This window comes from Vanellus vanellus, assembly GCF_965231255.1.
Source record: "Vanellus vanellus genome assembly, chromosome: 11".
NCBI lineage: Eukaryota > Metazoa > Chordata > Aves > Charadriiformes > Charadriidae > Vanellus > Vanellus vanellus.
The window spans coordinates 21,923,469-21,948,421 of NC_138916.1; the positions used below are offsets into that span (position 1 = coordinate 21,923,469).

At 46.7% G+C, this 24,953-nt stretch overlaps 2 protein-coding genes and 1 long non-coding RNA gene across 4 annotated transcripts; 2 read left to right on the top strand and 1 right to left on the bottom strand.

Annotated features, from left to right (window-relative positions):
- Positions 1-364: 364 nt before the first annotated feature.
- On the top strand, positions 365-6,532 carry MTFMT (mitochondrial methionyl-tRNA formyltransferase; the record flags this gene model as incomplete). The annotated part of the gene is made up of 9 exons (XM_082488766.1): positions 365-513; positions 990-1,202; positions 2,055-2,177; positions 3,007-3,109; positions 3,687-3,762; positions 4,322-4,413; positions 4,975-5,056; positions 5,695-5,777; positions 6,077-6,532. 9 exons carry the CDS (start codon positions 365-367, stop codon positions 6,275-6,277), a joined length of 1,122 nt encoding a protein of 373 aa, XP_082344892.1. The 3' UTR covers positions 6,278-6,532.
- Positions 6,533-7,094: 562 nt separating this feature from the next.
- On the top strand, positions 7,095-17,071 carry LOC309676319. The gene is made up of 3 exons (XR_014269589.1): positions 7,095-7,198; positions 8,297-8,422; positions 16,936-17,071. It is a non-coding gene; the product is annotated as an uncharacterized lncRNA (long non-coding RNA).
- On the bottom strand, positions 12,871-24,687 carry CILP (cartilage intermediate layer protein). Of its 2 annotated transcripts, XM_082488851.1 has the most exons (9): positions 24,678-24,687; positions 22,808-22,948; positions 21,451-21,534; positions 20,439-20,492; positions 18,811-18,996; positions 17,358-17,672; positions 17,141-17,249; positions 16,507-16,664; positions 12,871-15,867 (listed from the first exon to the last, which is right to left on the bottom strand). In XM_082488851.1, the coding sequence occupies exons 2-9, from the start codon at positions 22,869-22,871 to the stop codon at positions 13,526-13,528; spliced, it is 3,312 nt and encodes a 1,103-aa protein (XP_082344977.1). In that variant the 5' UTR covers positions 22,872-22,948; positions 24,678-24,687; the 3' UTR covers positions 12,871-13,525. The 2 variants fall into 2 exon arrangements, with proteins under 2 accessions (XP_082344977.1, XP_082344978.1); XM_082488852.1 differs by lacking the exon at positions 24,678-24,687 and having other exon boundaries at positions 22,808-22,994.
- Positions 24,688-24,953: the final 266 nt, after the last annotated feature.

Here is a 24,953-nt window from a genome sequence, read left to right on the forward strand (position 1 = left end):
GAGGCAAAGCGGCCGCTTTACGGTCACGCGGGGCAGGGTCACGGGCCCACCGCCACGGGAGACGCTCGCTCGAGCGGCAGCACCGACAATGTGGTGAAACCGGGGCTGAGGCAGACGCCTGGCTCCGCTCCCCGAGACCGCTCCCCTTTCCCTCGGCGCCTCCGGCCCGAGAAGCGCTGCCCTGAAGCGAAGCTCGAAGCAGCGCTTCGACCGGCCCAACCTGCAGCTCCGCCCTCCCTCCCCAAGATGGCGCCACCGCCTCCGCCCCAGGGGCGGCCGCGCGACGTCCCTCGCCCCGCCCCGAGGCGGGCTCCGAGCGCCTGCGTGCGCGTGCGCGTCATCGCTCGGCGCCGGAAGCGCCGCGATGCGGGGTCGGCTGCTGCGCGCCTGGCGCGAGGGGGTGAAGGCGGCGCGTGGGGCGGCGGGGCGGGCAGGGGCTCCGCCATGGCGGGTGCTCTTCTTCGGCACCGACCGTTTCGCCGTCGCCACTCTGCGAGCCCTCGAGGCGGTCAGGTACCGCTCGCCGGCGGGGAGGAACGGGCCCAGGGGCCGGGGCCGGGACCTGGGCCTGCGGGGAGGGGGATAGGGCCGTGAGAGAGGGGCGGGAGGGACTGAGGGGGGACGGCAGAGCCTGTGGAGGAGTGGGCTGGGAGGAGGGAGGGCTGGGCACCGAGGGAGGGGAGATGGGAGCAGATGATGGGGTTCCGGGGCTACTGGGGGACCACAGCATCACGAGTGGGTCTGTGGAGAGGGATCAGAGGGGGGGTCAGGACTTGGAGCGGGGGCAGGGGCCGTGGGGCTGAGTGAGGAGGGTCTGGGATTGAAAGGGGGAAGCCAGGGGTGGTGAGGGGGTTGAGGGTGGCAGGGCTGGGGGGTCTGGATCAGTGAAGGGAGGCTAGGGACCTGTGGAAGGGAACTGGGGCACAGCGAGACATGGAGGTGAAGCAGCCTTTGCCTGCATGAGGTCTTCAATGCCATGTCCACCCCAGGGAGCCCAGTAAGGACTCACTGGTGTCCAGACTGGAGGTGGTCACCCTGCCCACCAGCCTGCCTGGGGACCTGCCTGTGAAGAATTGTGCCCGGGAGCTCCAGCTGCCTGTTCATGAGTGGCCACACACAGGACCTGTGGGGCAGTTTGATGTGGGTGTGGTGGCATCATTTGGACGTCTCCTAAGTGAGGACCTTATTCTGCAGTTCCCATAGTAAGTGAGTTGACAGGACATCTATCGCTGCTTCTTTAGCAAAGCTAGACTCTTTTTCTGAGTCGGCACCTGTGACTTGTAGCAGGTGAGGTCAACTCCTTCCGTAGAATCATAGAATGGTTAGATTTGGAAGAGACCTTAAAGATCATCTAGTTGCAACCACTGTGCCATGGTCAGGGAGACCTTCCACTAGACTAGGTTGCTCAAAGCCCCATCCAACCTGGCCTTGAACACATCCAGGGATGGGCATCCACAACTTCTCTGGGCAGCCTGTTCCAGTGCCTCACCACCCTCAGAATAAAGAATTTCTTCCTAATTTCTAATCTAAATCTACTCTCTTTCAGTTTAAAATCATTAACCCTTGTCCTATCACTACAATCCCTCATAAAAAGTCTCCCTGTCTTTCCTGTTGGCCCCCTTTAAGTACTGAAAAGCCACAATAAGGTCTCTCCGGAGCCTTTGCTTCTCCAGGCTGAACAAGCCCAGCTCTCTCAGCCTGTCTTCATAGGAGAGGTGCTCCAAGGCTCCTGGGTTCATCTGCTTAGCCCGAGCCCTACTTCTGTTGTGAGGTTCACTGTTGTTCTTTAACACATTGATGTAGATCTATGCAAATCTTCAGCATAATGTGTTTACCTTTATTCCTCTCATCTCCCTTTCTGTGTTCACTGAGAAACTGAAGGTAATATAGTGTGAATTTTCCTTTAAATGTATATTTAAACTGGTAACACTTCCGAAGGTCTGAGGAGTTAGTTCTTACAGCAGTTTCAGTGTAATAAATGTTGCACACCCATTTACATGTAGATTGAGCTTCAGGTACTATTGCTATTCTAACTTTAAAATATTTCAATTCAGTGGCATGCTGAATGTCCATCCCAGCTGTCTCCCACGATGGCGCGGTCCTGCACCAATAATCCACACAGTGCTTCATGGTGATAAAGTTACTGGGGTGACAATTATGGAAATAAGACCAAAAAGGTAGGTTAGATGTGCTTCCCAAAACCACTCACTGCTTCTGTTGCCTCTCAGGACTTTAAATCATCACCACTTCAGTCATCATTTAAATCATTCTATGTAATCACTATTTATTTTTTTTTTAATGTGTGTGTGTAAGTATTTGAAATACTTAGAAACTTTCATCTCACTACACGAGACTTGCCACAAATACAGTATTTTAGCGAGTGTATAATTTGTACTCTGGACTCTAGGCCTGTTCTCTACTTCTGAGCATTATTACAGGGACCAGACAGAACAAACAGTCACGCAGCTAGATGGATGGGCTTGGTAAGATGCGACAGAAAAGATCTGTTTGTCAGACTTCGGAGTTGCCTGTAACCTCCTGTAAGTGAAACAGGACAAGCCATTGCCTGTGTAGGGATGAGAGGGAGATAGTATGTTTTAGTTGTAGCGCAAACTCTGGCTTAAAAGGCTTGTCAAAACACGTTATCATAGTTATCTTTTCTTTCTTAGATGCTTGTCTGATAAGAGATCTCAGGAAAATGCAAAACAACTTTCTTCTGAGTAATTCAGGTTTTTTCTTCTGAGATCTTACGCTTCTGAACTGTAAATTGTGCATTCATATCAATCTCAGCTTGCTGTGGTGAATCTTGCTTGTCAATGTATATCTGATACTCTTTTCCCTGAGTTGTCTTGTGAACCAAACATTATTTGATAGTGTGTGGAAAAACAAAGTTTTAGAGGGAAAAAAGGGTAATTAGTAACTGAATTAATTTATTGAATGTAGACTTTTGAACTGCTAATTGAGTTATAGGTTCTCCAGTAAGCATGTATGTTTTCTGCCTTATAGGTTTGATGTAGGTCCAATTATTAAACAAGAAGAGTTTGCTGTTCCTCCCCGCTGTACCGCAAAGGAGCTGGAAGTGATGTTATCAAAGATGGGTGCAAACATGGTAAAGTCATGCAAGCTAGTGTCGCTTCTGATTAGTACCTTGCTTTTAAGATGTGTAAACAGAATTCTTTTTTAATCTTGTTCTGAATTGACTGGAACTGTTAAGAGGAGAGCGATCTGAAACTTAGTGTTTTTGAGCACTTTGCTTTGCTGAGCGGAAAGCTGAGTGGTATGTGATAAGCTGAGAGTGTTGGTCCTGTGTGTTGATGTTCTGTTTCTGTTCAGTGAAGAACTCAAGTGCTTTCTATGAAAACTGCAGTTTCTTCTTTCATTGAAGTGAATATCTGCTTTTTTGTCTTAATAATCAGTATTTGTCCTGTTCTGGGATTAATATCAGGGAGCAGATCATCCATAAAAGAATTTTTTTTTTTTTTTTTAATTGTGATTCAGTGGGAAGGATACCTTTAGTTTGTTTGTGTATATGATACAAGTCTTGAATATACTGACCCAATTTTCTAAAAGCTCACAGTTTCACTGATGAAAAATTAAGTACTGTATTTGTATGTCTTGGATTTACTGTTAATAAATATACTCTTACTTAGCTTTGCTAATATTCCGTACAAAATTTGATTTTGCAGCTGATATCAGTTTTGAAAAACTTGCCTGAAAGTTTAAAAAATAAAAAAGAGCAACCGAAAGAAGGAGTAACATTTGGTAGGTGCACATCATACTGAATGCAACTTGTTCATTTTTTCTTTAATCAGTTGGAAAAGTACTGTGCTGGGTTATATTTTTTTTTTTTAGATAACTTTCTCAATATGATCTCTTCACTGCCTTCTCTGTCTTAAAAAAAGTCATACAGAGGGGAAAAATGCTTCAGAATTCTTTAGAATTACTACATTAGTGTGGTTTTTTTCCACTTGCACTTACAATATCAAAATCACTAGTGATGTCACAAAATCTGAGTTTGTTATTCATTATTGTTTTAATGCAGACACAAGTGTTACAACGGTGCTTGTAAACAGATGTTATCAGTTTGCAGTGCAATGGGTAAATAAAAGGACAACTGAGAATAAAATATAAATAATCCAAATCGAGGTTTTTACAAAATTTTTTCTCTAGTTGTTGTCTAAAGTATGTATGGCTAGATGGTAAACCTGCCATTGGTCAGGATAAAATCAGGTTTAAAATAGGATAAAATAGTACAGCTATTTGCTTGCAAAAAGATGCAAAACAACATATGAAGTCGTCTAATTTATTTTTGTCCCCCTAGCTCCTAAAATATCTATAGTGAAGAGTTGTATAAAATGGGAAGAGCAAACGGCTGCACAAATAATTCAATTGCATCGTGCAATAGGAAGTATGGTAAGACAGTGGATTGGTTTTTTTAACCCTTTTCTGTCCTCTTGCATGTCTGCGTTTGGTGTAGATATTTTAGCTAAAACGCAAGTTTAGTTATTTTAGCCTCTAAAAGCTAGCATGCATTTTAAAATCCCAGCGTAGTGTAGCATTAGAGGTGGAATTAGTGGGGAGGAGAATTTGCATGAACTCAATTCCAAGTCTGAAATCAGCTCAATAGTTTTGTGTCATTTCCTTAGCTCTGGGGTTTCCGCTGATGCATTTGAGAGGGTTTCAGACCTCTATAATGACATCTTTGCATGACAGTAAACAGTGCAAACAGCTACGGTAAACAGCTTTGCAGCTAGTTGTTTAAGTCATTACTGCGTACAATCATGGTTTGCTTGTCAATGAGATGAGGAAGAACAAGGGAAACTAGATATAATAAGGAGGGTATCTTATCTGGACATATACCTAAGTTTTTCTCCTAATGTTGTTATCACAGGTATCTGGCATAAGAAAAAAACCTAGACAATTGCCTGGAAATTGTGAAAATATTCTCAATGTGTCATCTGCTTCTGTTTCCAGTTTCCTTTGCAGACACTCTGGAAGGGTACTGCTGTTAAACTTCTGGATTTTGTGGAAGTGGATAATATCCCCGGTTTTGCTGGTATTTACTTTTAAATTAATCTGTTAAGTTAAATTTTCCTGTCTCTTCAAACATTGACTTGGAGATAGTACACAATTGTACTAAACAATAGCTTTAAGTACTGCTTTTTGAAACTCCAGTAGAACTAATTCATATATGCTCAGAGTGCAGTAAGTTTCTGCCCAAAGATGAGCATTAAATGGGTTTTAAGGACATTCTTGCTTTGTGATGATGTTGAGCAAGCAGTAAGTATAGTCCTGTGAATCCTGAGATTGGAGGATTTTAATCCTCTAGTTAGGAGATCATCTTCTAGTGCCATTGTCTGGGGATCTCTCACGAGGAAAGCTATCCCTGTGTACTATCGCTTAAACCATTTTCTGTGGTAGTCTGTGAGTCTGAGCGCCTTGTGGGCTGAGTGCTGTGCCAAAGCACACAGGGCTTAATGACTGTTTATGGATCAGATGGGGAGAGCTGCCAGAGAGTGACTGTTCTGATTCTCCCCTGCTCGTTTGAGTATAATAGAACACAGAATACAATAAAATATTTTTGAGCAAAATAGTGACTCAAGATGATTATTGTGCTTCAAAGACACATAACTGTGTTAAACTTTCTTGTAGTTCTTGGCATAAAAGTGCACGACAATCTTGCTTTGCTTTTAGATCAAATATTAAATTACTGTGGAGCTGTTCCTGGTTCACTACTATACCATAAAGTGTCCCAGACGCTGATAGCTCGTTGCAAGGTAGGTTTTTCCTATTTGTTTTATATTCACTGCCCTAAGGATGAGGTTTTGAGTATTTGTCTTAATTGTCCATTGTTATTCACTGAACTAGTATAGAGTACCATCAGTCTTTTTATTTGATACCTTGGAGAACTTTTCATTTCCACTAAAAGGCTTTTCACTTGCAAGCAAGAATTTAACTTGTAACATAAACTTAATGACATGAAATAAAACATTCTGTAAGCCAGCCTAGTGAGAGCTAAAGATAATTTTAAAACATGGAAGAAGCTTACTGTCTTTTTTTTTTAATTTATTTTTAGGAAGGCTGGGTTGGAATCAAAACAGTTGTATTAAAGAAGAAGCTTACAGCAGTTGACTTCTACAACGGATATATGCACTCTTGGTTCCAGACAAACTCAAAAACAGTTCCTTGTGAATGCAGATTTCAAACACTCAAACTTAGCATGGCAAAAAAGACTCTGAAAGAGAGGGAAACAATGGCACAGGATATAAAACAATAGATGTGTTTTAAAATGTGGAAGATGATGTCTGTAAGTTTATAGTAATATAAAATATTTCAATGCCCACCTATAACATTCAACTTAGTTAAGGGGTTTCCTCCCAAAGTGTTTGATCTTAGTCTTCTGCATGTTTTCATCATGGGTTCCTGATGATACTCATTTCTCTTTCCTTCATCAAGGAAGAGAATCTCTGTGAATGCTGAAGATTGTAAATCCCTGTTTCCACTGTTGAGTAATAAATTTATTTTTATACAATGTTTTCAATTTCTTTTTGAGGATTTTCTGTATAATTTTCTTCAGGCATAAGTTCTGCGCAGTTACTTTAAGCTGGAAATATAAAAATTCTGTGCTCCTCTAATTCAGAGTTCAGTGTTCACTCAGACTCTTAGATCGTCTAGTTTGATTTTTCTTGTGGACACTTAAACTACCTTTGTATCATCACATTGAGATGAATAACTTCATTCTTAGGTGGGAGCATCTAGAGAATCTTTTCCTGTCCGTGATCGTTTTTCTTAGAGTCAATTACACTTAACACAAACATCCCTTATTTCTCACTGGAATTAGATGCCACATCTTTATATAATACCATACCTGGAGCTCTGTGCAGTTGGTCATATGCCTTTGTTGGGGTTGTTTGCTAGGTGGGGTTTTCTGAGCAGTCTGATGTTCCGTCTGATCAACCTGTGCAATCATTGACAACTTCTTAAATACCCGTGTCTTCCTGCTTATTCTCTTTGTGTATTCTCAGTCTACAGCTCTCTACTTCCAGTGTGCTGGAATTCAGTTTCAAGAAATCTTCGATTTAGAAAGGGAGTGAACAGAATATGCCTAATGCATTCTCATCTGAGATCGCCTCAGCCAGTTCCCTTAGGACCATCATGTTGTTTATTGGGCCCGTTGACTCTGAAAAGGCTGTAAATAGTAGGTACTGTTCAATGTCATCCATGAATGCCAGCTGAAAGTTTTTACTCACCTGCTTGTGATGTGAGCACATCATTTTGTTTCCTTTGAAATTAAGAAAAGAAAAATTTACTGTGTATATTTGCTTTTCAATACAAGTGACTTGTTTTTAGATTAGAATCAATGAGATTAAAACTTGTCATTTATGTTGTTCACTAGATATTTTCCTTTGACATCTTTAGCTTTTCTGATCAATTTCTTACCTTTCCTATCTTGCTATCTATTCCTTCTCATTTTTGTTTTCATATCCTAGAATACATCTCACTTAATATTTGTGTACCATCCATCAAGAAAATTTATGTTCTACTCTCATACTTTCTCTCTGATGAGAGGGTTTTTACCTGATGAGGAGTTGTTAATCTAATCTGTGCTTTTTCTTAACCTGCCTTTGGTTAATGGCACGTGTAAGACAGAGTATTTCATGTGAAGAACCCTAAAACTGATGACTCTCTTACTTTCTTGTCTTGGAAGTAACGTAGTACTGTGAGGATAACAGCAAAACAAAGACTGGCCACATCTTAGGAGCTGCTCTGGTGTTACTTGCTCGACTTACTCCTGCTTTTTCTGAATACTACTGAGGCAAAAGCAGAGCCACTGGTGCTATTCAGACTTGGGGAGGCACTGTTCTGTTAGCTTCATATTTACAGCATTATCACTGAAATTTTGGAAGCCTCCAAAGAAAAAAACCATTGCAGAAGTTCTGTAGGCTTGGTGTTACAATGGTTCTGTTTTCCTCATGCTCATCAATAAATGCCAGCACATCCTCTTCCACGCATCCTTTTGGCTCTTCAGACTTTTCAATGTATGGATGTCTTTTCAAGTGGTCATATCTGGAACTTAAAGCTCAAGTCAGGTGTTGAGTTCATGGGACTTATATCAATGTGACATGAGCTTGATGGGCTTGAGTGTGACTCACTGAATGGAAGAAAGCAAAAAAATCTAGAAAAATGTGTTATATAACACAGATTAAAATGTTTCTGAAGAAGCATCTGTTAAAACAGATGCTGCAGTACTTTTCTTTAATTGCCATTGGTCCAACAATTAATCTGCCTCTGACAGGTTTCCCAGAACACATGATTCTCCAAGAAATCCAAGCCTGTGAATCAGAGTCAAAAGCTGGAAACAACAGCAAGGCGGAAGTCAGGCTCCCGTGGAGGATTCTTGTCTTTGACCGCAGCCTCAAAGGTGCGATTTGTGCTGCAGAAATTATAAACCCAGCAAGTTTGTTTCTAAGCAAATGAGGTATTTTAGTGCTTTGCTCCCTCTTACCTACTACTTGTAAGTAAAGGTTGTGAAGTCATTTTGCTTTTACTCTGTTTAGTCTATGAAAGGTTCGTTATCACCTTATGCCAAGAGAAGGGATGGGGGATGGGTTGGTGGGGCTTTTGTGGGGCTGGTGGATGGGTTTGGGGGATTCCTGGGCTTTGTTACATCACTGGTCTCAGTTGTATGGCTCCTTGCCTTGTGTTTTCCCAGCTGGACCTTCTGGGAATCAGTTTAAAGAACACTTATAGGCGTCATTGGAATTCAAATATACAGTTTGCTGAGGATAAGAATATTTTCTCTAAAGCATCTTCTCCATAGACAGTGAGGTTTTTTCAACACTAATCAGCTGTGCAGTAGGAGTCTGGCCTCAGGCACAGATTGTAGTGGACGCTGAATTAGCAGAGAAATAAATCTACCAAAAAAACCCCACCCAAAAGCGAACCACCTGAATTTATAGATAATTTTAAGCACAAATGATAAAGAATTTTGGACTTATGAGAAGTGAAGTATTTTAGTTATCTGTCAGCATGGGTAGACCCAACTTTTCTGATGTACCAGGTCCCCAGGCACTGGAAAATGAGTTGTTGTTCATTATGACCTGAGCAAAGTGAATGGTGAGATGTGACTCCCACAGAAACAATAATGTCAAAAGTTCAAGCAATTTAGGGTTAAAAGTTTTTAGATGACCAAACTGTTAAATCAACTGCTTTGTTCCTAGGAATGACTTTTGAGGAAGAATCCTTGAAAGTTCTTTGACTCCTTTGTTTTTTTGGAATCTACTCTGGCATCGTAAAGTTGCTAGCAAAGAACTATGCTTTTATCCTTTGCATCTCTAAAATGACACGGAGCAGAGCAATGCTGTTGCTGGGTGGCGTTAATGCTGCTAGTCGGAATATCAGCTTTCAGCCAGCAGTGTCTGCGTTAGATGTTAGCATCGGAGAGAACCTGTAGGGCAATTAGTACATCTCTTGCTGACAGTTTTAGCTTGCACCTTGTGTGAGATCTATGGCTGTTAGTCATTACTGGCAGGTGGTAATTTCAGATCTAACTAAAGCATAAAGCAACAGCGAAGAGGTTCCCTGAGTCTTTAGGGAGTTTGAGGTGGCGTGTGCTCAGAAACCCTGTAGATGGTGCTCTCTGCACCTCTTATAGGGGAAACCCAAGGTCAGCTGGACAGAAGATTGTGAAAATCTGGTACGGAATGTCTTCAGTTAGTTGTTTAATGCCAAATAATGTCTAAACCATATTGTAGCCAGGATACCTATACTTGTAACTTAATCTTTTGGTCTGTGCAGAGTTTGCTTTAAGGCTTCTCAGAATTGCTTTCTATGCAAGAGGTTACCAAAGATTACACAGTTCTTTGTTGCTTAATAGTTAATGTCCTGTCACAGAATAGGCACAGTTGTTTTACAGAGGAAAAGAGAATAAGTAATTTATTTTTTTTATGGAGGAAATCTTTGGCAAGCTATTTGTGACATGGTAGAGAAGCTTTAAAGTGAATTGGTGTTCCCCAGGCAGCTGTTAACCAAAATGTCTCTTTGGAAACTTTGCTTTCACCTAGCTCTGTCGGGATTTGACTCAGTAGGTAATGAAAATCTGATTATTTTTGCAGGACAGACAAAACAAAAATGGGGCATTCACTGATGAGGTGTGGAATAGCATGTCAGGGTTGACTCTGGAACATAGACATGGTGATTCAATCTGCAGTACCACTGCTGAGGTCAAGTACAGCCACCCTAGCAATTGGAAAGTGATACTAGCAAAATAAAACAGCTGTCCTCCTCTCGGATGAGAGAGGAAAAGTAGCAGAGGTATTCATAGACCCAGCATTCGCTATGGCTCAGTTTAAGATCCCTGAAGCCAAATTACTGGTAGAACTGCAAAGCATTTGGGCACCAGAAGGGCTCTGGTGTTGGATAGGGGTGATTTCATCTTGGATTTAAAATAAATGTTAGAGAGAGTGATATTTCCAAGGATGCTGGTGACTTGCAGTTAGATGCATCTGTTTCATGATCTGAAACCTTACTACTCCCCCTGCTTCCTAGGAAACCTTTTTATTCCTGTTTTCTGCTGAATAAATTACCCTTTTTAAAAAATTGATTGCAAAATCCCTGAATAATTTGAAGGTTGAGACTAGACAAGAATATCTCTTCTTTTGTTTATCCTAACTGCTGAAGGCCTGATAGCTTCTGGGAAGCAATATTTTCCCTTTCTTAAAAACAGGAGGAGGGATAGGTCACCAGACTTATCTGAGGGTTGGAAACTAAGTGACCTTAATGGGAGATGCTTTGCCATTAGTCCCAAACCTGCTGACATTTAGCAGCCAGGTCTCCTGCTTCAGCCTGTTTCTCAAGGTTGGTGGTCCCAAGGCTAAGGCCGAGGGAGGAGCTGAGTCACAGCATTCCTGCATTCCTCCAGCTGATGCTCTCCTTTGATATGTGGGAGTGTGGGGTAGGTTACAGGTTGCAGTAAGGACATTGCCGTACACTGACCATAAACACAAGCTGGAGAAGTCAGAACTGACATTGAACTATAGCATAAAACTTGTGTGAGTGGTGGATGCCCAGACCTACCGTAGCTTTTCTCCTATATAAACTTTCTTAATGTATTTGGCATCGTGGCTCATCAGTAATGACAGAGTGTCAGCACTGAGTGGTGGTTGTTTTCTGTTGGTAGTGCTTAAGCACCCGTGTTTGAAACCTCTCTGTCTTGCTGTGTATAAAATGTACTCTGCCAGCAGCCTCCTCCGAGAGCTCAGGGGCTTGGTGGTTGTGGAGATTAGTTTGTTTCTCCAAGTTGGAGCTAAGCTGCAGTGGGGGACAGTTTGGGGAAACTTGGAGAGCTTCTTGCTGTTTCAGGCTGTAGGGCTGTGATGATTTCATTCCTGTTAAATAGACATTTCTCCCCAAAAGGAAGCGCCCTGTACTCTGCTATGTTTGGCTCCGGCGAGCCCACATGCAGCACAGGGACAAGATCCCAAGCCTGCTTTCATCCATGTATCTCCTGGGTTGGTCTGCAGAAGTAATTTCTGTTACTTCACCCTCGAAGTGATGAAACTAAGTTTGGGATTTGGCTGTATGCAGAGGAGGAGGGGAGCAGAGGGAAGAGACATTTCTCTTCGAATCTGCAGTGCAAGCCAAGAACTCTGTGGGAAGGTCCGAGCTAATGCTCCCCACTGGCTGCCTTGGCCCCAGCTCGCGCCAAGCCCTTGCAGCAGACTAGACACAAAAGAAAGCACACAGAGTCTAAATTCATTGGTATGAAGAGGACGTGCCAGAGTATTCCACAGCTCTTCCTTTTCTGCTTCTCTTTGATAATTGTCAATTTGCATAAAACCATGGATTATTAAGTTTTTTTTTTTTTTTTTTTACCTTTTAAGCATAATTTGGGCTGCACAGGCACTCAGTCCTGCACAGCTCTGCATTTAATGCCTGGGATGCCCTGTGTCAGACCTGAGAACCTGTTCTGAAGCTTGCTAGATGCTATTGAAAGATTCCCCGTGCCCTTGATGGGCTGTAGGTAGGACAGCACAGAACTAGAACTGGCTTCATATCCGTAGGAGGGGATGAGGTAGGAGAGGGAAGTCCACGCTTAAGCATGTGTTTGAATTTCAGTTTTCATCCAGTAACACTGCCCACCTTTTTGTGATGTCTCTCAGTGGAAATTTTGGTTTTGAAGGTTTGTGGGCTTGCCTGCACCCCAAAAATTTATTGCCAGTGTTTGGGTGTAAACAAAGGATGTCTTCTGCACTGTTCCTCAATTCCACTCTAGAAGTAGTGGGGCAGATGGATAGGGCAACTTAATAGGTCACTTGGAGATGGATCACTGTCTGACCCCTTCTGTGGCCATCTGTACCTTCAGCTAAGAGCAGCTTCTTGCCCAGCAGCCTCCTGCTTGCTGCTGCTGAATGTGGAGGGAAGCCTGTCTTCTCCCTCTCTCTGCACCTCCCAGCCCTGCTCTACATTGCCTGGTTTCCTATCATCCTTAAAGGACGGGTTTCTAGATCTCTTTCCCCCCAACTTGTCCCACACTGGGAGTCCTGCTGCTCTCTCCCTAGTTCATCCCTTGCCCACATCTGCTGCTGTGCTCCTCCCAGCACCGTTGCTGACCCTCCACATCTTGAGCTGAGGACACATTCCCTGACCACAGCACGCCGTGGCCAAGCCCTGGTCCTGGGGGGGCACCGGCTACCCACCAAAGCACCAAACCCCTCACCCATACCCAGGATCAGTCTCACATTGATAAAGCTGCAACCTGTTTGTGAACAGGAAGGTGAAATTTTGCAAGTTATGCTTTGGTCAGCTCTACATATGGTTTACATGGGCTTGTCAAACACAAAAGCAACGCAGCATTGTCAAAGTTACAAAATGATTTTTTTTATTAACCTACCCTATCACAGAGCATGGATTTTCTTGTCAAATAATGCAAGGAGCAAGAGAACGCTGTAGTTTTATCCACGTGGAGACTACAAATCCACATGGCTTCTCTGTGCTATCGAGCATGTGAGTTCTTCGAAATGCAGCTGCCGGTAGTTTAGCTTGAATACAGTCATTCTAAAACAAGCTAGAAATAAATAAAATACTTACATTTCAAGTACAAAACCTTGCAGCTGAATTCAGGATGAGGAAATGAGTTTATTCCTTTTTGTGTTACCAACTACTGTACAGGTACTTGGGCTGGCAAAGTCTGCAGATGCAGAACAGAAGAATGTTTTATGTACATGACTTAATTATGTGTTTAGTCTTCCCTTTAGGCTATCATGTGAAGCTGCTTAATGTCAGGCAGAAAGAAGATTTTTTTATGGATGCATTTAATAAGACATGAACCCACTACTGCTACTGGCCCCCATTTTTGCCGTATGTCTTTCCTTTCTGGTGGGGGGGGAAAAAAAAAGTGCATCTTAATTATGTCTCAAAAATAATGACACCTACCAGCTTTGAATTAGGTTATTAGCAGGTAGATGTTACTTTCAAATTATATTTAATCAAGTGCGAGCAACTTTACCGAGGCTCCTACACAGCTCTAGTATGTGGAAGGACGTTGACCTTTTACTGGGACCCTGCTTTGGGGGATTTGGCGGCTTGCCGGTGGCCTTCGGTACGCAGGGCTCTCCCCTGGCAGAACCAGTATGGACTGCTGGCCCGAGTTCCTCTGAGACTGGAAGATGCTTTGCTCTGCTGCACTCCTCTCCGAACAGGTGAAAGTCAATCCAACGCCGATGTTGCTCTTCATGGTTCTGGAGGTGCCATCAGATGTGCCGTCGAAACACCTGCCCAGGGCAATTTCCTTGGCGATCCTCGGGTCTTGGTCAGTGACGGTGTAGATGCCATAGTTGTGCCCCAGTGGGTCGAGAGGAGCCAGCATTGTGTACTCGCTGGAGTCGTTGTTTGTAGCCATGGGGAGGTGGTTCACCAGGTACTCGTGGAGCATGCTGTTGACGCTCTCTCGGCGGCAGCTGCCTTGCGGGACCACTTTCACGAGCGTGCGGTCCACGCGGTCTTGGTCGAAGAGCATGCCGCTGCACTTGAACTCCAGGCAGGCTGCCGACACATCCGGCTGCTCAGAGTCACGAATGCTGCGGACATCCCTGATGCCATAGAGCTTGCCAATGGTACGTGGGTGCGTCCCGCCCATATTACGAGATCTTACATTCACCTCTTGGGGTCCATTTATTTTTACTTTAATGTAGCAGGCCCTAAATTCCATGGGCTTGGGCCACCATGCAAGGTAGTCATCAGTCCAGCTCATGAGGTCATCTTCACTGAAGGGAACGGTATTGTAGTCATACCGGTCTCCCTCTATCCTGTAAAACCTGAAGTGAGCAGCGCTGTGTGGAGCTTCCTCACATTCTCTTAGGTTTTCATAGGCATAAATAGGGCCGTTGTTCTCTTCTGGGGAATTAGGGCTTGGCTTGGCCATGTTAATGCTGAATGCCGTTTTCTTAGTGTTGGAGTCCTCGTGGTCTGTTCTTCTGTAGTTGAGCTTGTTGAGATACGGCTGTGGGACCCCAATAGCATTGGGGTTGAGTTTGGGAGCAGAGGACACAGCTTCAAGCTCTTCGCCCCCCATACTTGCCAAGATATAAGCTGCGTAGGCTTGGGGGTTTTGCTCGTCACAGAAGGCGGGCACGCAGGCGCCATTGGGACCAGTGACCACGCTGTCGAAACGGCCCCATGCTCTGGGGTTGGAGGAGAACCCTGGTTCTGGCTCTGTGTTTATAATAGAAATCACAACCCCTTGGATTTGCTCGCTTTGCAGAAATCTCTCGCTTCTGTAGGCTCGGACTTTGACGTAGCACCGTCTGCTCTCTGGGACGTCCAGGTTAAAAAGCCGCCTTTCTTTGATCTCCATGTTCCCAACCAAAAAAGTTCTCTCTTCCCTTTTGCGCCGTCTGCTTTTCTCAAGGTTGAAGTCCCCTTCTTCCTCCCATAATCCTGTCTCTGGGTTCAGGGACCAAAGCTTCATCTCTTGCAGGTGCTCTGGCATCTTGACCTGAGCAGCATCCAAATGAACTTTCACATCTTCCGCATTAAGAGACTCGGTGCCCTGCTCATCAGTGAAGTCCACAGAAAACATGCCGTACGTACGGAGCGGGAATACGTCTCCTTCCTCATCTACAAAGTTCAGGTCACTTTGTGTCACAGCAGCCGTTGAGATGTTTCTTGGATCCAGAAATGTCACGCTGGCTTTCACTTTGCCTCTGTAGGCTTCTCCATTTTTCCTATAAAATGCATCTGGAGGAATTTCTAATTCAGCAATTGGATCATCTTCTTCCATTTCTCCCAAAGAAATCACGTTGGTTTCAGTGGATTCCAGTGTAACGGGTGCTTTCTTTCTTAGTAGCTTGATCTCGTGAAACACAGCACCTCCGTTTTCCTTGAAGGGCAGAACTTTTGTTGTGTTCACAAACTTCTGCAGCCGATCAACAAAAGTTAAAACCAGTCTCTCCGTGTCCGCTGGGACGTGGATGGAAAAGGTTCCCTTGTAGCCGGTCATACTCACTCTCTTGTTCCCCATGTAGATGTGGCCAAACCTCAGTGGCTCACCGTTATCTGCTGCTGTGGCTCTACCTCGAACCGTTATTTTGGTCTCGGTACATTTTTTGCAGCCACATTCTACAACAACTTTAGTGGGGAGCGTGTACCCGTTGCAGGAGATGTCTCTGGTTTCCATCTTGGACACCCCGCAGCAGTAGGAGACATTGTCCTTACACCGAAGCCCTTTATCCAGCTTCCCAGCACAGGTCTTTGCTGGGCATTTGCCCACATCGTAGTAGAAGGAGTTGGTTTCTTTTTGGAAGCAGTCGTGTGGAAGTCGGATGAGGTGGCTTTGGGGTTGGGAGTTGCAGGCTGCCTCTTGTCTTCCTGTTGAATAGGATTTCTTAATGAGCAGCATGAAATAATTATACAGTTATTGCTATGTGGTCTGAAACCCTCAGAGCTAAACATTGCTCCCAATAACAGTGAGGTTTTTGCAGCCACAGAACAGATGTTTTGCAGGATTTTGGTTAGCTGAATTCATCTGGCCTCCATTTCAATGAAGCAGGTGCTCAGCTTTAACTTAAGGTACCTGATTAAGAGTGGTGGTGTTTGCAGGACCAACCCAGCTCCTGCTTAACCACCACTGCCATCCCACCCGCCCTCAGCGGGATGTTCTGCAGCTGCCTGGCTTTTTTGCTAGGGACGGACTAAAACGTGTCCCAGGATTTAAAAACCAAAACAAACTCACAGAAATAGTCACATGTCAGGCAGCGAGTACAGCGAGAAATCTGCTGAAACCAGCAGATTGAGCTTGGCAGGTCACCTGCAATCCAGAGCTGCAGTTTGTAGAGAGCATCTGGTTCATAACCAGCTCACGCAAGTTTATGTGCTAACGGATGCATGAAATAACCCCCTGAATGTTTTTTCTGCGACTTTTCTTTCCCGCATGTATCACAATTTCTGGTTTCTGCACCCCGCCGCCTCCACAGCCGCTTGGAGAGCATCACGCACATTTTCTCTTACCTATTACAGCAAGCTTGGCAGATTGGGACTTTGCCGACCCCCCGGCGCTGCTGGCCTTGCAGAAATACTCTCCTGACTGGTCTCTGTTCAAGTTCTTCAGAACCAGGTTGTTTTTATATTTGTATAAGGAGGGATCCAGCAGTGAGCCGTTGTGGTACCTGCCAGGAACAGGCAGGCAGTTAAGGGGACAGAGGCTGACCACCTGGCTGGAGCAAAGCAATGGCCTAATCCTGCATCCTGCCATGTGGATTTTTCCAGACCTCTTGCCTCATTTTCCCCATTTGTAGTCTGGCTACGTGGCATCACCTAAAAGTGATTCTCCTTCCCCTGCCAGTACTGAGATGTCGCTGCCGGGTGGCAGGCAGGCAGGCAGAGCTGCCAGTTGCGCCTGCCGAGGTTTTGCAAACTCATATTTGTATGTTTTTCCAGTGAGTCCCTCGGCAGATGACATTACCACACCTGTGAGAAACGCCAGCTCCAAACATCTCGAGGAAACCATCATTTGCAGAGATCAGTTCCCAGTGTATTTAGCTGTTTTATAGCTAAACCCCCACCCTTATGGAGAATGTAAGGAGACAAAAATTGAATCTTTGGACAGGTAAGACTTCTGCCTGATCAAACTCGAGTTCCTTACCAGAGGTAGCGGTCAGGGGCCGGGCTCCCAAGGGCATCGCAGCAGAGTGACACGCTCTGTCCCACTCTCCTGGCTTTGTCCTCGGGGCTCCTGAAAATGTAGGGTTTGCCTGTGGGAGGAGGAAAAGGCCACCTCGTTACTTTTCCCCTCCTAAAATCATGGTTTATTTCTGATTACTGCATAAAGCCTCCTGCATTCCCCCCCTCCTTGGCACTACCTGATCGTTGCAGCTGCACTTGGATCGCCAGGTTTCTTCTGTTGCTTTCAGGCACAGTGACAGTAGCAGTTGCGTATTTGGCTTTCTTTATTTTAAGGGTGTTTTTGCCATCAGGACAAACCCCTGGGATCCTAAACATGCCCCTGTTATCGGCCGTTGTCAACAGCTTGAGTTTCTTGGCTTGCAGGTAGACGCGGGCATCGGCAGCGGGCGACCCATCCTCGAGAGAGACCTTCCCGTGCAGGGTCGCATCCTGGCACATGCAGGAGTCGCAGTCGGCGTTGATGCGGCCCATGGGGCAGGTGATGTTGCAGGCTGGAGGAGAGGTACGTGAGTCAGAAAGCAGCCCCCAAGTCCCTGTAACGCTCACGGCACGGCCTCACATCTGCTTTTGATTTAGATGTAATAAGGCAGATACTGCATAAGGAATAAATTGTATCCAAAACATATTTTTGCTGATTATCAACAGCTGTGCATTAGAGACACGGGGACAATGTCGTTTTGAACCTGACAATTAGTAGAAAGCAGCCACGTGGATATAATTACAGCTAGGAACTGTTGTTTACCTTCCCCAAAGGGCTGAATTTCGGGGAAACGTGAGTCCAGATCAGCGTGTGGGCTTTTAGCTCAACCCTGGCAAAATTACAAATCCAAATGCCTTAAACTTTGTAGGTTTCTGTTACCAGCTCATCCCAAACATCATGACTTTGGTCTATCTTAAAAGCTGTCTCCCTTTATTCGATGGTATCCTGTCTTGGGCAGGACAGAGGTTAATTGCCAAATGAGCGCTATCCGATGGGCTTAACGAATGGTCTCCCAAACAGTGATTCTGAAACTTTTTCATTACTTATAGTGATTAATCCTAAAAAATAATCAGTCTCTTCCCAAAGCAAGGGCTGAGGTCATTCCTTTTACAATCACAGAGCATCCCTATACAGCAGCTACCTGACAAATTTTTTAATAGCTGGAAATAAATGGAATAAATCAGGGAAAACCTGAAACAGCTTTCCTGGAGAAAACATGGACTTTTTTCAGAGTGACTTGTTTAAAAGGCGATTATAAGAATAATATAACTAATTACAAGCCTCTTCAGCAGAGGCTGTGGCAATTCAATATCCCCAGCTCTTCTTTCTGGGGCTGACTGCACGGAGGCAGTCGCCTCAAGTCGCTGATTCCACTTTGAGAGCTGCTGTTATAACAAGATTAATGAGATTTTTCCTTTATCCCCAGGATCTTTATGGGTTCCTATGATTCCCCATATCTGGATCCCCCCCTTATCTTGCTATTTGGCTATAAACTCCCCGTGCTCTGCTCCCGTAGTACTCTCCAACCCTGCTTAGGAAGGCACCAGCATCACAAAATTTTGGCAAGGGAGAGCAAAATGACAGTGAAGGGAGTACAGTGGTGAGATCAGGACATCGTCCCCTACCCGTAAGTGAGGTTATAGGAGCACCTGAGCAAACATGTCCAATGCAGAGCCGCCCTTCCTCAGTTGCTTCATTACAGTGCACGCCCCAGAGGCGCTCAGCTAGGCAGGATCTGGTACGCTTCTGCACACCGGTTTGGCCACACTTTCCCGAGCATTCGCTCCATTTCGACCATGGAGACAAAAACCTTTTTGAATCTTGCACCAGTGGACCTTGAATAACATCAGCGGTGTGTTACTGAGATGCGTTACACGTACAGCTGCCCGAAAACAGGCAGTTAGTTTCTTAGCAGCTTCTATATAACAGCTTCTATATAGCTCAGACTATGCATTTGGATATCACGCACCACATGGATTAAACAAACTCAAAGCATGTTCAGGGAGCTGGGAAATAAAGCATGAGAAGGCGCCTGAATGCTTCTGACTTAATTCCCCGCAGGCTACTGAATTCAAGATGATTAAGATAAACTCGAGGGGAGCAAAGTGCACGCAGCTCATGCTTAGTGTTGAATAAATTTGGCTTAAAGGAAATCAAACACACATTGTCATTTAAATGCTGTCTGAGGGGCAACGCTCGCCTGCATTTCAAATGTGGTTAAATAAAAAAAAAAAGAGGGTAAAATTGTTGATATGATCATGTTGAATGTCTTTAACCATACTTCAACATGTGTTCTCTATAGGCGAAGTGTGTGTTCTATTGTGAGCACCAGTTTTACTGTGTGCAAACAGAAGCCCAAGATGCTACCGAGCAGGCTGAGCATGTTAGGGGCCAGCTGATTTGTAAAATACAAAGGGCGTTTATTGAGAGTTTAATATGCGGTTAGATTTTTATAGGAATTTCTTTAACCGGCTACTAGATGGTATTTATTTAAGCTGCTTTGAATGGATGAGATCCACTCCAAGTCTGTGGTTTAGGTTTATTTTTAAATGACAATGTTCTAATAACATTTACGAGGATGCGCTTGTGACTGAAGTTTCTAAAAATGAGGTCTTTTGGAAATATGTGCCGTGTCATCTCCCACACCTACTCTTCCACCCGATTTGTAATAAACCAGGTCGGGTTATTTCCTAGAAAGGCAGACAGGCACATGGCTGGGCTCTGAACAGTGATGGTCAAAAACAAGCCCCTGGCTTACAAAAGCAGGTGGCTGGAAAAGGCCATTTCAATGAGAGCAGCCACAGGAGCGTCATGTCTGGTTTGGAGCGAGTGCTTGGCTTAGATGAGTGAGTTTTTAATCTTTTGGCACGTTGGCATCCTCAGTTCAGCATCCCAAGTGGTGCAGCCATAGACCTTATTTAGCAATTTGGGGGATGCAGCAGGAGGGGGGCTTGGGGACATGGTCCCTTCCCAGGCAGCACATGGATAAATGCCCATCTGTACTTGCCCCAAGCAAAAATTTAATGTGCAACAGATTAAAGTGGGGTCTCAATAAGATCCTAAGCTTATTTGGGATCGGCTGCTTTAATCTGCAGGGCTGGTGATGATAAGAAAGGAGGAGGGGAGGCCTGAGGAGGAAAATGGCATTATATGGCTCTGGGTAGCACCTCAACAGCAGAAAAAGCAGGGGACGGGGGAGAAGCCGAGGGGCTCGAGGGCTGGCGGGGGCGTGGGGAGGGACAGGACTACCCCGCGGCACTGGCCGGCAGGAACGTACTGCGTCTGGCGTAGGTGAAGATCGGGTCTCCCCTGCGAGAGCTGCTCCTTGTACCTGCGGGCAGAGGATGCGCGGGGTGACTCAGGCAGGGTTCGCCGGCTCCCCGGCTGAGCACCCCTCCCTCCCGCCAGCCCGGCTGCACTAAGCTCAACCCGACCGGCTCTGGCACACCCTCTCCTGGAGGCAAAACCTGAGTTTACAGCTCACTGCTGCCAAGGGCAGATGCTTGCATTGGTCAAAACCTCAAGATTTGGCTTTATTTCTCCCTAGAAAAGCAGGAGTCAGTCTCAGCATCACTGCCTTGTGTCATCCACTTTGAGGGCAAAACAATTTTCCTGGTATTTTTGCCTAAAAATACCTCCCAGCAGGTGGAGGGAACCTCTCTCTGAGTGTCCATGTTTTCGGTGCTTTGATTCTCCCCAACAGCTGAGAGAGCTGCTGGGAGCGAGACGGAAGGTTGGGAAAGTCCCCTAATCCCTCAGCTATGGCATCAACGCGTCCAGCCCTTTCAGTGCCTGCTGGAATTCCAATCCCGAGCTCTGGGCAGTAAAGCTTGAGAGGTCGGGATATCTCCTGGGGCTCTGCGGGTAATTAATGCCCCACGGGCTTTAATTCTAAAGCAATGGTGTCGCAAGCTGCCCTGGGTTTGGGGACACGCTGGGCAGGGGAAAGGCAGGTCGGAGCATGTGCTTGCCCATCCCTGGGCTCTCCTCGCCCTCCCAGCCCGCGCGTGCCTCCCGCGGGAGCCGGGGCTGTGGTCACGCATTTGACCTTCACTTTTCCAGGACATGAGCCAACAGCATGTGTTAGTGATAGCCAAAACCCTACAGGAGGTCGCGGATGATTAACATTTATTCCATTGCCTAAATGTCCTCATCTACTCAAATAATATTGTTTGGTTGTAAATTAAGGCTGGAAAAAAAAAAAGTAATTAAGGCTGAAAAAAATAATACGCGTGCAAACACCCCTTGTCCCAGCGAGGGAAAGCCGCCCGAGCTGGGAAATAACTTACTGTCCAAGCTGAGCATTACCAGCGGGCTGAAGGTTTTCTGTCCTATCTGGATCCTGCCGAGGGCTGGTTTCAGAAGCTTTTGACCTAAGGGTCAATAAGTTAGAGATTAAATTAGATTAATAATAAATTAATAAGATTCAAGGGATTGGGCAACCTTAGGCTCAGTTTTTTTGATTTCCCTTTGGGTTGTGGCTGGTTAGAGGTGCTGATTAGAGCTCCTGTGGGATGCGGTGCAACACATGCAGGAGATGCCAATTGAAGGGCGTGATGGAGACGTCCCACAGCGTCACTGAGGCTCAGGTATGATGCAAATTTGCCATTTCCCTTATCACCCAAGAAAACCATTTTTGTGCGTTCTGTGTTGGAGCAGCTCAGATCAAATAATCTTTTTATAGCCTGAGATATAAAATATATCCTGCCGCTCCCTGTGTGGGGAGAAATGAACCCGAGGGGGGTGAGGTTGGTTGTTGCCATGGGACATGGGCTGGTTTCTGCACTTGCTGGCCACCTGCGTGCCCAAGGAGAGCTGGTGCTCGTGGCTGATTCCTGAGGTGCTCGCTGGGACAGTCCCATTTAAACTGGGGAGTTAAGCCCAAAGCTTTCCAGCACTGTCTCTCTCTGGTGCCCAGCTCCCCGAGGCTCAGCAGGGCTGCTGGGCACCTGCCCAGCGACAAATTGACTCTCCCTCTTCTTATCCCCAGGCATCTGGCCAGAGCACTTCAGGGCAAAATTCCTCTATAGCCCTGGAAAACAAATCCAAAGAGCCTGCAAACACATTTTCTCTGCGAGACCCACCAGAGCAGAGGGGAAGGTTGCTTATCACTCAGTGCTTTGGTACGTGCAACCCACCAGAGCCAACAGCGGACAGATGCTGCTGCTCCTGAGCATCTTCTCCTGGAGAAGAGACACGTTGCTACTTCCCGAGTGCTCGGCTCAGAGGTTGGGGTTGTTTTGTGCTTGCGTGATGGATAAGGCACTGGCCAGGGTGGGTCTGCTTGGAGCAGAGGGGAGCTGGGATGGGAGCTGGGGTGCGGGCTGGACACCACGGGGTCTCAGGGGCGGCAGGCAGGGATGGTCCCAGCACAGCCGGTGGGCAGGGAGGCTCATCCCTGCTCAGCTGGAGGCTGGCTGGCTGGCAGACGGGCCTTGTCCATGCTCCAGGGGCTGGATGGACTCCAGCCCTCGTCTGGAAGTTGTTTGGCTGGGTGCATGCTGCGCTGACCCAGAGCAGGACCCGGCATCGGGGTTGAGCCTGTGTCTGCTGGCTCAGTGGCCGCCGACAGACATGCCTTCACGCTGGCGTGCCCACGGGCACGGGACATTGCAGTGACGGGAATGGAAACGTTTTAACCTTCACCTAAAACAGACGTGGCTCCCAGGAGGAGGAGGAGGAGGATCCATCCTTTTGCAGCGACCATCATTGTCTCCAGAGGTGACTGAGGGCTTCTTGGGGTATCCGCAGCCGTCCCACACCTTCCCCAGACCTGCGGAGACAAGCCTGGCCATGTCGAGGCTCACCCGGGGTCCTGCTGCCTTCAGGGAGCTTTTCCCAGGGTGAACCAGTCCAAAACACGCTGCGGGGCCACTTACACCCCCTGCCCACCCACCCACCCCTGGCAGCCCGCCGCTCACCCCCCAAGGGGGGAGCAGAAGGGGCTCCACGTCTGCGCTCGCATCCCCTCTGCTTCTCGCTGTCACATCTGAGCCCAAATCTATTTTGCAGAGCGCTGCTTTGTAATGACATCTCCTCAAAGTGCCTTTTAACAGCTTAAATACTTCTGCAGGGATGCTCTCGCAGCCCACGCGGCTCCGCGGGCTGCCCCGGCACCCGGCTCTGCCCCCAACATGAGCAGGGACATCTTCATGTCTCCATTCCTCTGCCTGCAAACTGGGCTTAGTGCGCCAATAGCATCTTATCCCAGTACATCCTGGGAGCGTGGAGAGGGGAAAGGCTCCTGAGCACCTCCAAAAGCGGAAAACCCCATGCACAAGCCAAGCCTTTGCTGCAAATGTGAGCAAGAAACCAAATATTTTCCTTTTTCTGCACGCATTGATGAGGGACTGAGGCTTTGTGTTGCTCTTCCCCAGCTCAGCGACTCCAGTTTTTTTTTTTTAAAGTGAGTCCCTTACCCCTGCGGCGTCAAGCAGTTGGGTATTTAATTTCTAAAGGTACCCATGGAGCTGGTGTTATCCCGAGTGACTCCAGCTGGAATTCCAGTTGCTTTATTTTATGCACCCAAAATTAATTGAACTTGGAGGGGGAAAGTGTTCCCTCAGCCTTTCAGTGCCTCAGTTTACCCATAAAATGAGGCTGACAAAGAGCAGCCGGCAGCAAGAACACCCTGTTATTTGTAAGCGGTATTAAGCATCCCCTCCGAGACTGGGGAATGTGGGACTAGGAAATACTTTGATTATGGCTCAGCAAATCCCAGTCAAGCAAAAATAACAAGCAACACATGAGCTGTGTTTTGTGGGCTTACGGCGGGGTCATGAACTCGCAGCCAGACAATAACCAGGAAAAATTAATCCAGGCTGAAAGCCTGTTTCCCACTCGGTGGCTATTTTGGGAGCTGGCTGCAACTTGTTCGGTGCTGGGTTTGGGATGGGATGCGTCCCTCTTTCCCTGGGACACGCGATGCTGGGAAAGGGGGGGTTCCAGCGGCTGGATCCTGGCGGCAGGGTGGGTTCGGCATCGCCCACGTCCCCTCTCTGGCAGGGGCTGGGGGAACCGGCGTGGGACGGAGCTGCGGGAGATCGAACAGCCCTTTGCGAACAAAGCACGGTGTCCCCCCCGAGCCCCCGCTCCAGCGTCCCTGTAACCCTGCCCCAAAGCCGTTAGCTGGGATGAGGAAGCGACAAGCAGGACACGGGGAACCGTGTCCCCACCGATGTTTCCCAGCCCGCAGCCTCTGCACCTTCACCTGCCCATCAATTAATTTCCACCTCACCCTCAATCACAGACACTCTTAATTACACCGCCTTAATAACACAGCAAAATTATATAACCACTAGCTGCAACAAAGAGGAAAAACTTAGCAGGGTTGTTTTGTTATTTTTTTTCTCCCTCTTACCTACAAAAGCCATAAAAACCCCAATTAAGGAGAGTCTCGCCCTCTCGCCGCAGAGCCGCCAGCGGTGCTGCGGTCCGGGGGCGAGGCGAGGGCTTGTCAGCCGTGGGTTAAGGGATTTGCAGCTGGTTGGGAAGAAGAGAGAGAGTTGCAGCTTACCGAAACCTCCCCTGCACCGCCTTCGAGCCGTGCTGCTCGCGAGCCTCCCCGCAGCCGAGGCGGCGAGGTTGCTTATATAGCCCGGCGTGTAGCTTAGGGGATGGCAGCGAGCCACCGGCCGCCGAGCAAAAACAGATCGGACGAGCGAGGAAACCGCAGGCTGAATAATCCCGTTACAAGGTGATGGTAAACACAGACCCTCGGCGAAACAGCAGCCGCCGGGGCTGGCAGCGATGCCACGGCATGGCAGGGGCTACGGGGGGCAGGGCAGGGCAC

Bases quoted from the DNA above. Each gene is read 5' to 3' on its own strand.
- CILP (XM_082488851.1), bottom strand. From the start codon at position 22,871: ATGATGGTCGCTGCAAAAGGATGGATCCTCCTCCTCCTCCTCCTGGGA. The intron at 17,673-18,810 runs GTGCTCCTATAA...CCTCTCCTCCAG, and splicing joins CATTGGACATGTTTGCTCAG to CCTGCAACATCACCTGCCCC. The intron at 16,665-17,140 runs GTAAGGAACTCG...TGTTCCTGGCAG, and splicing joins GCCCCTGACCGCTACCTCTG to GTACCACAACGGCTCACTGC.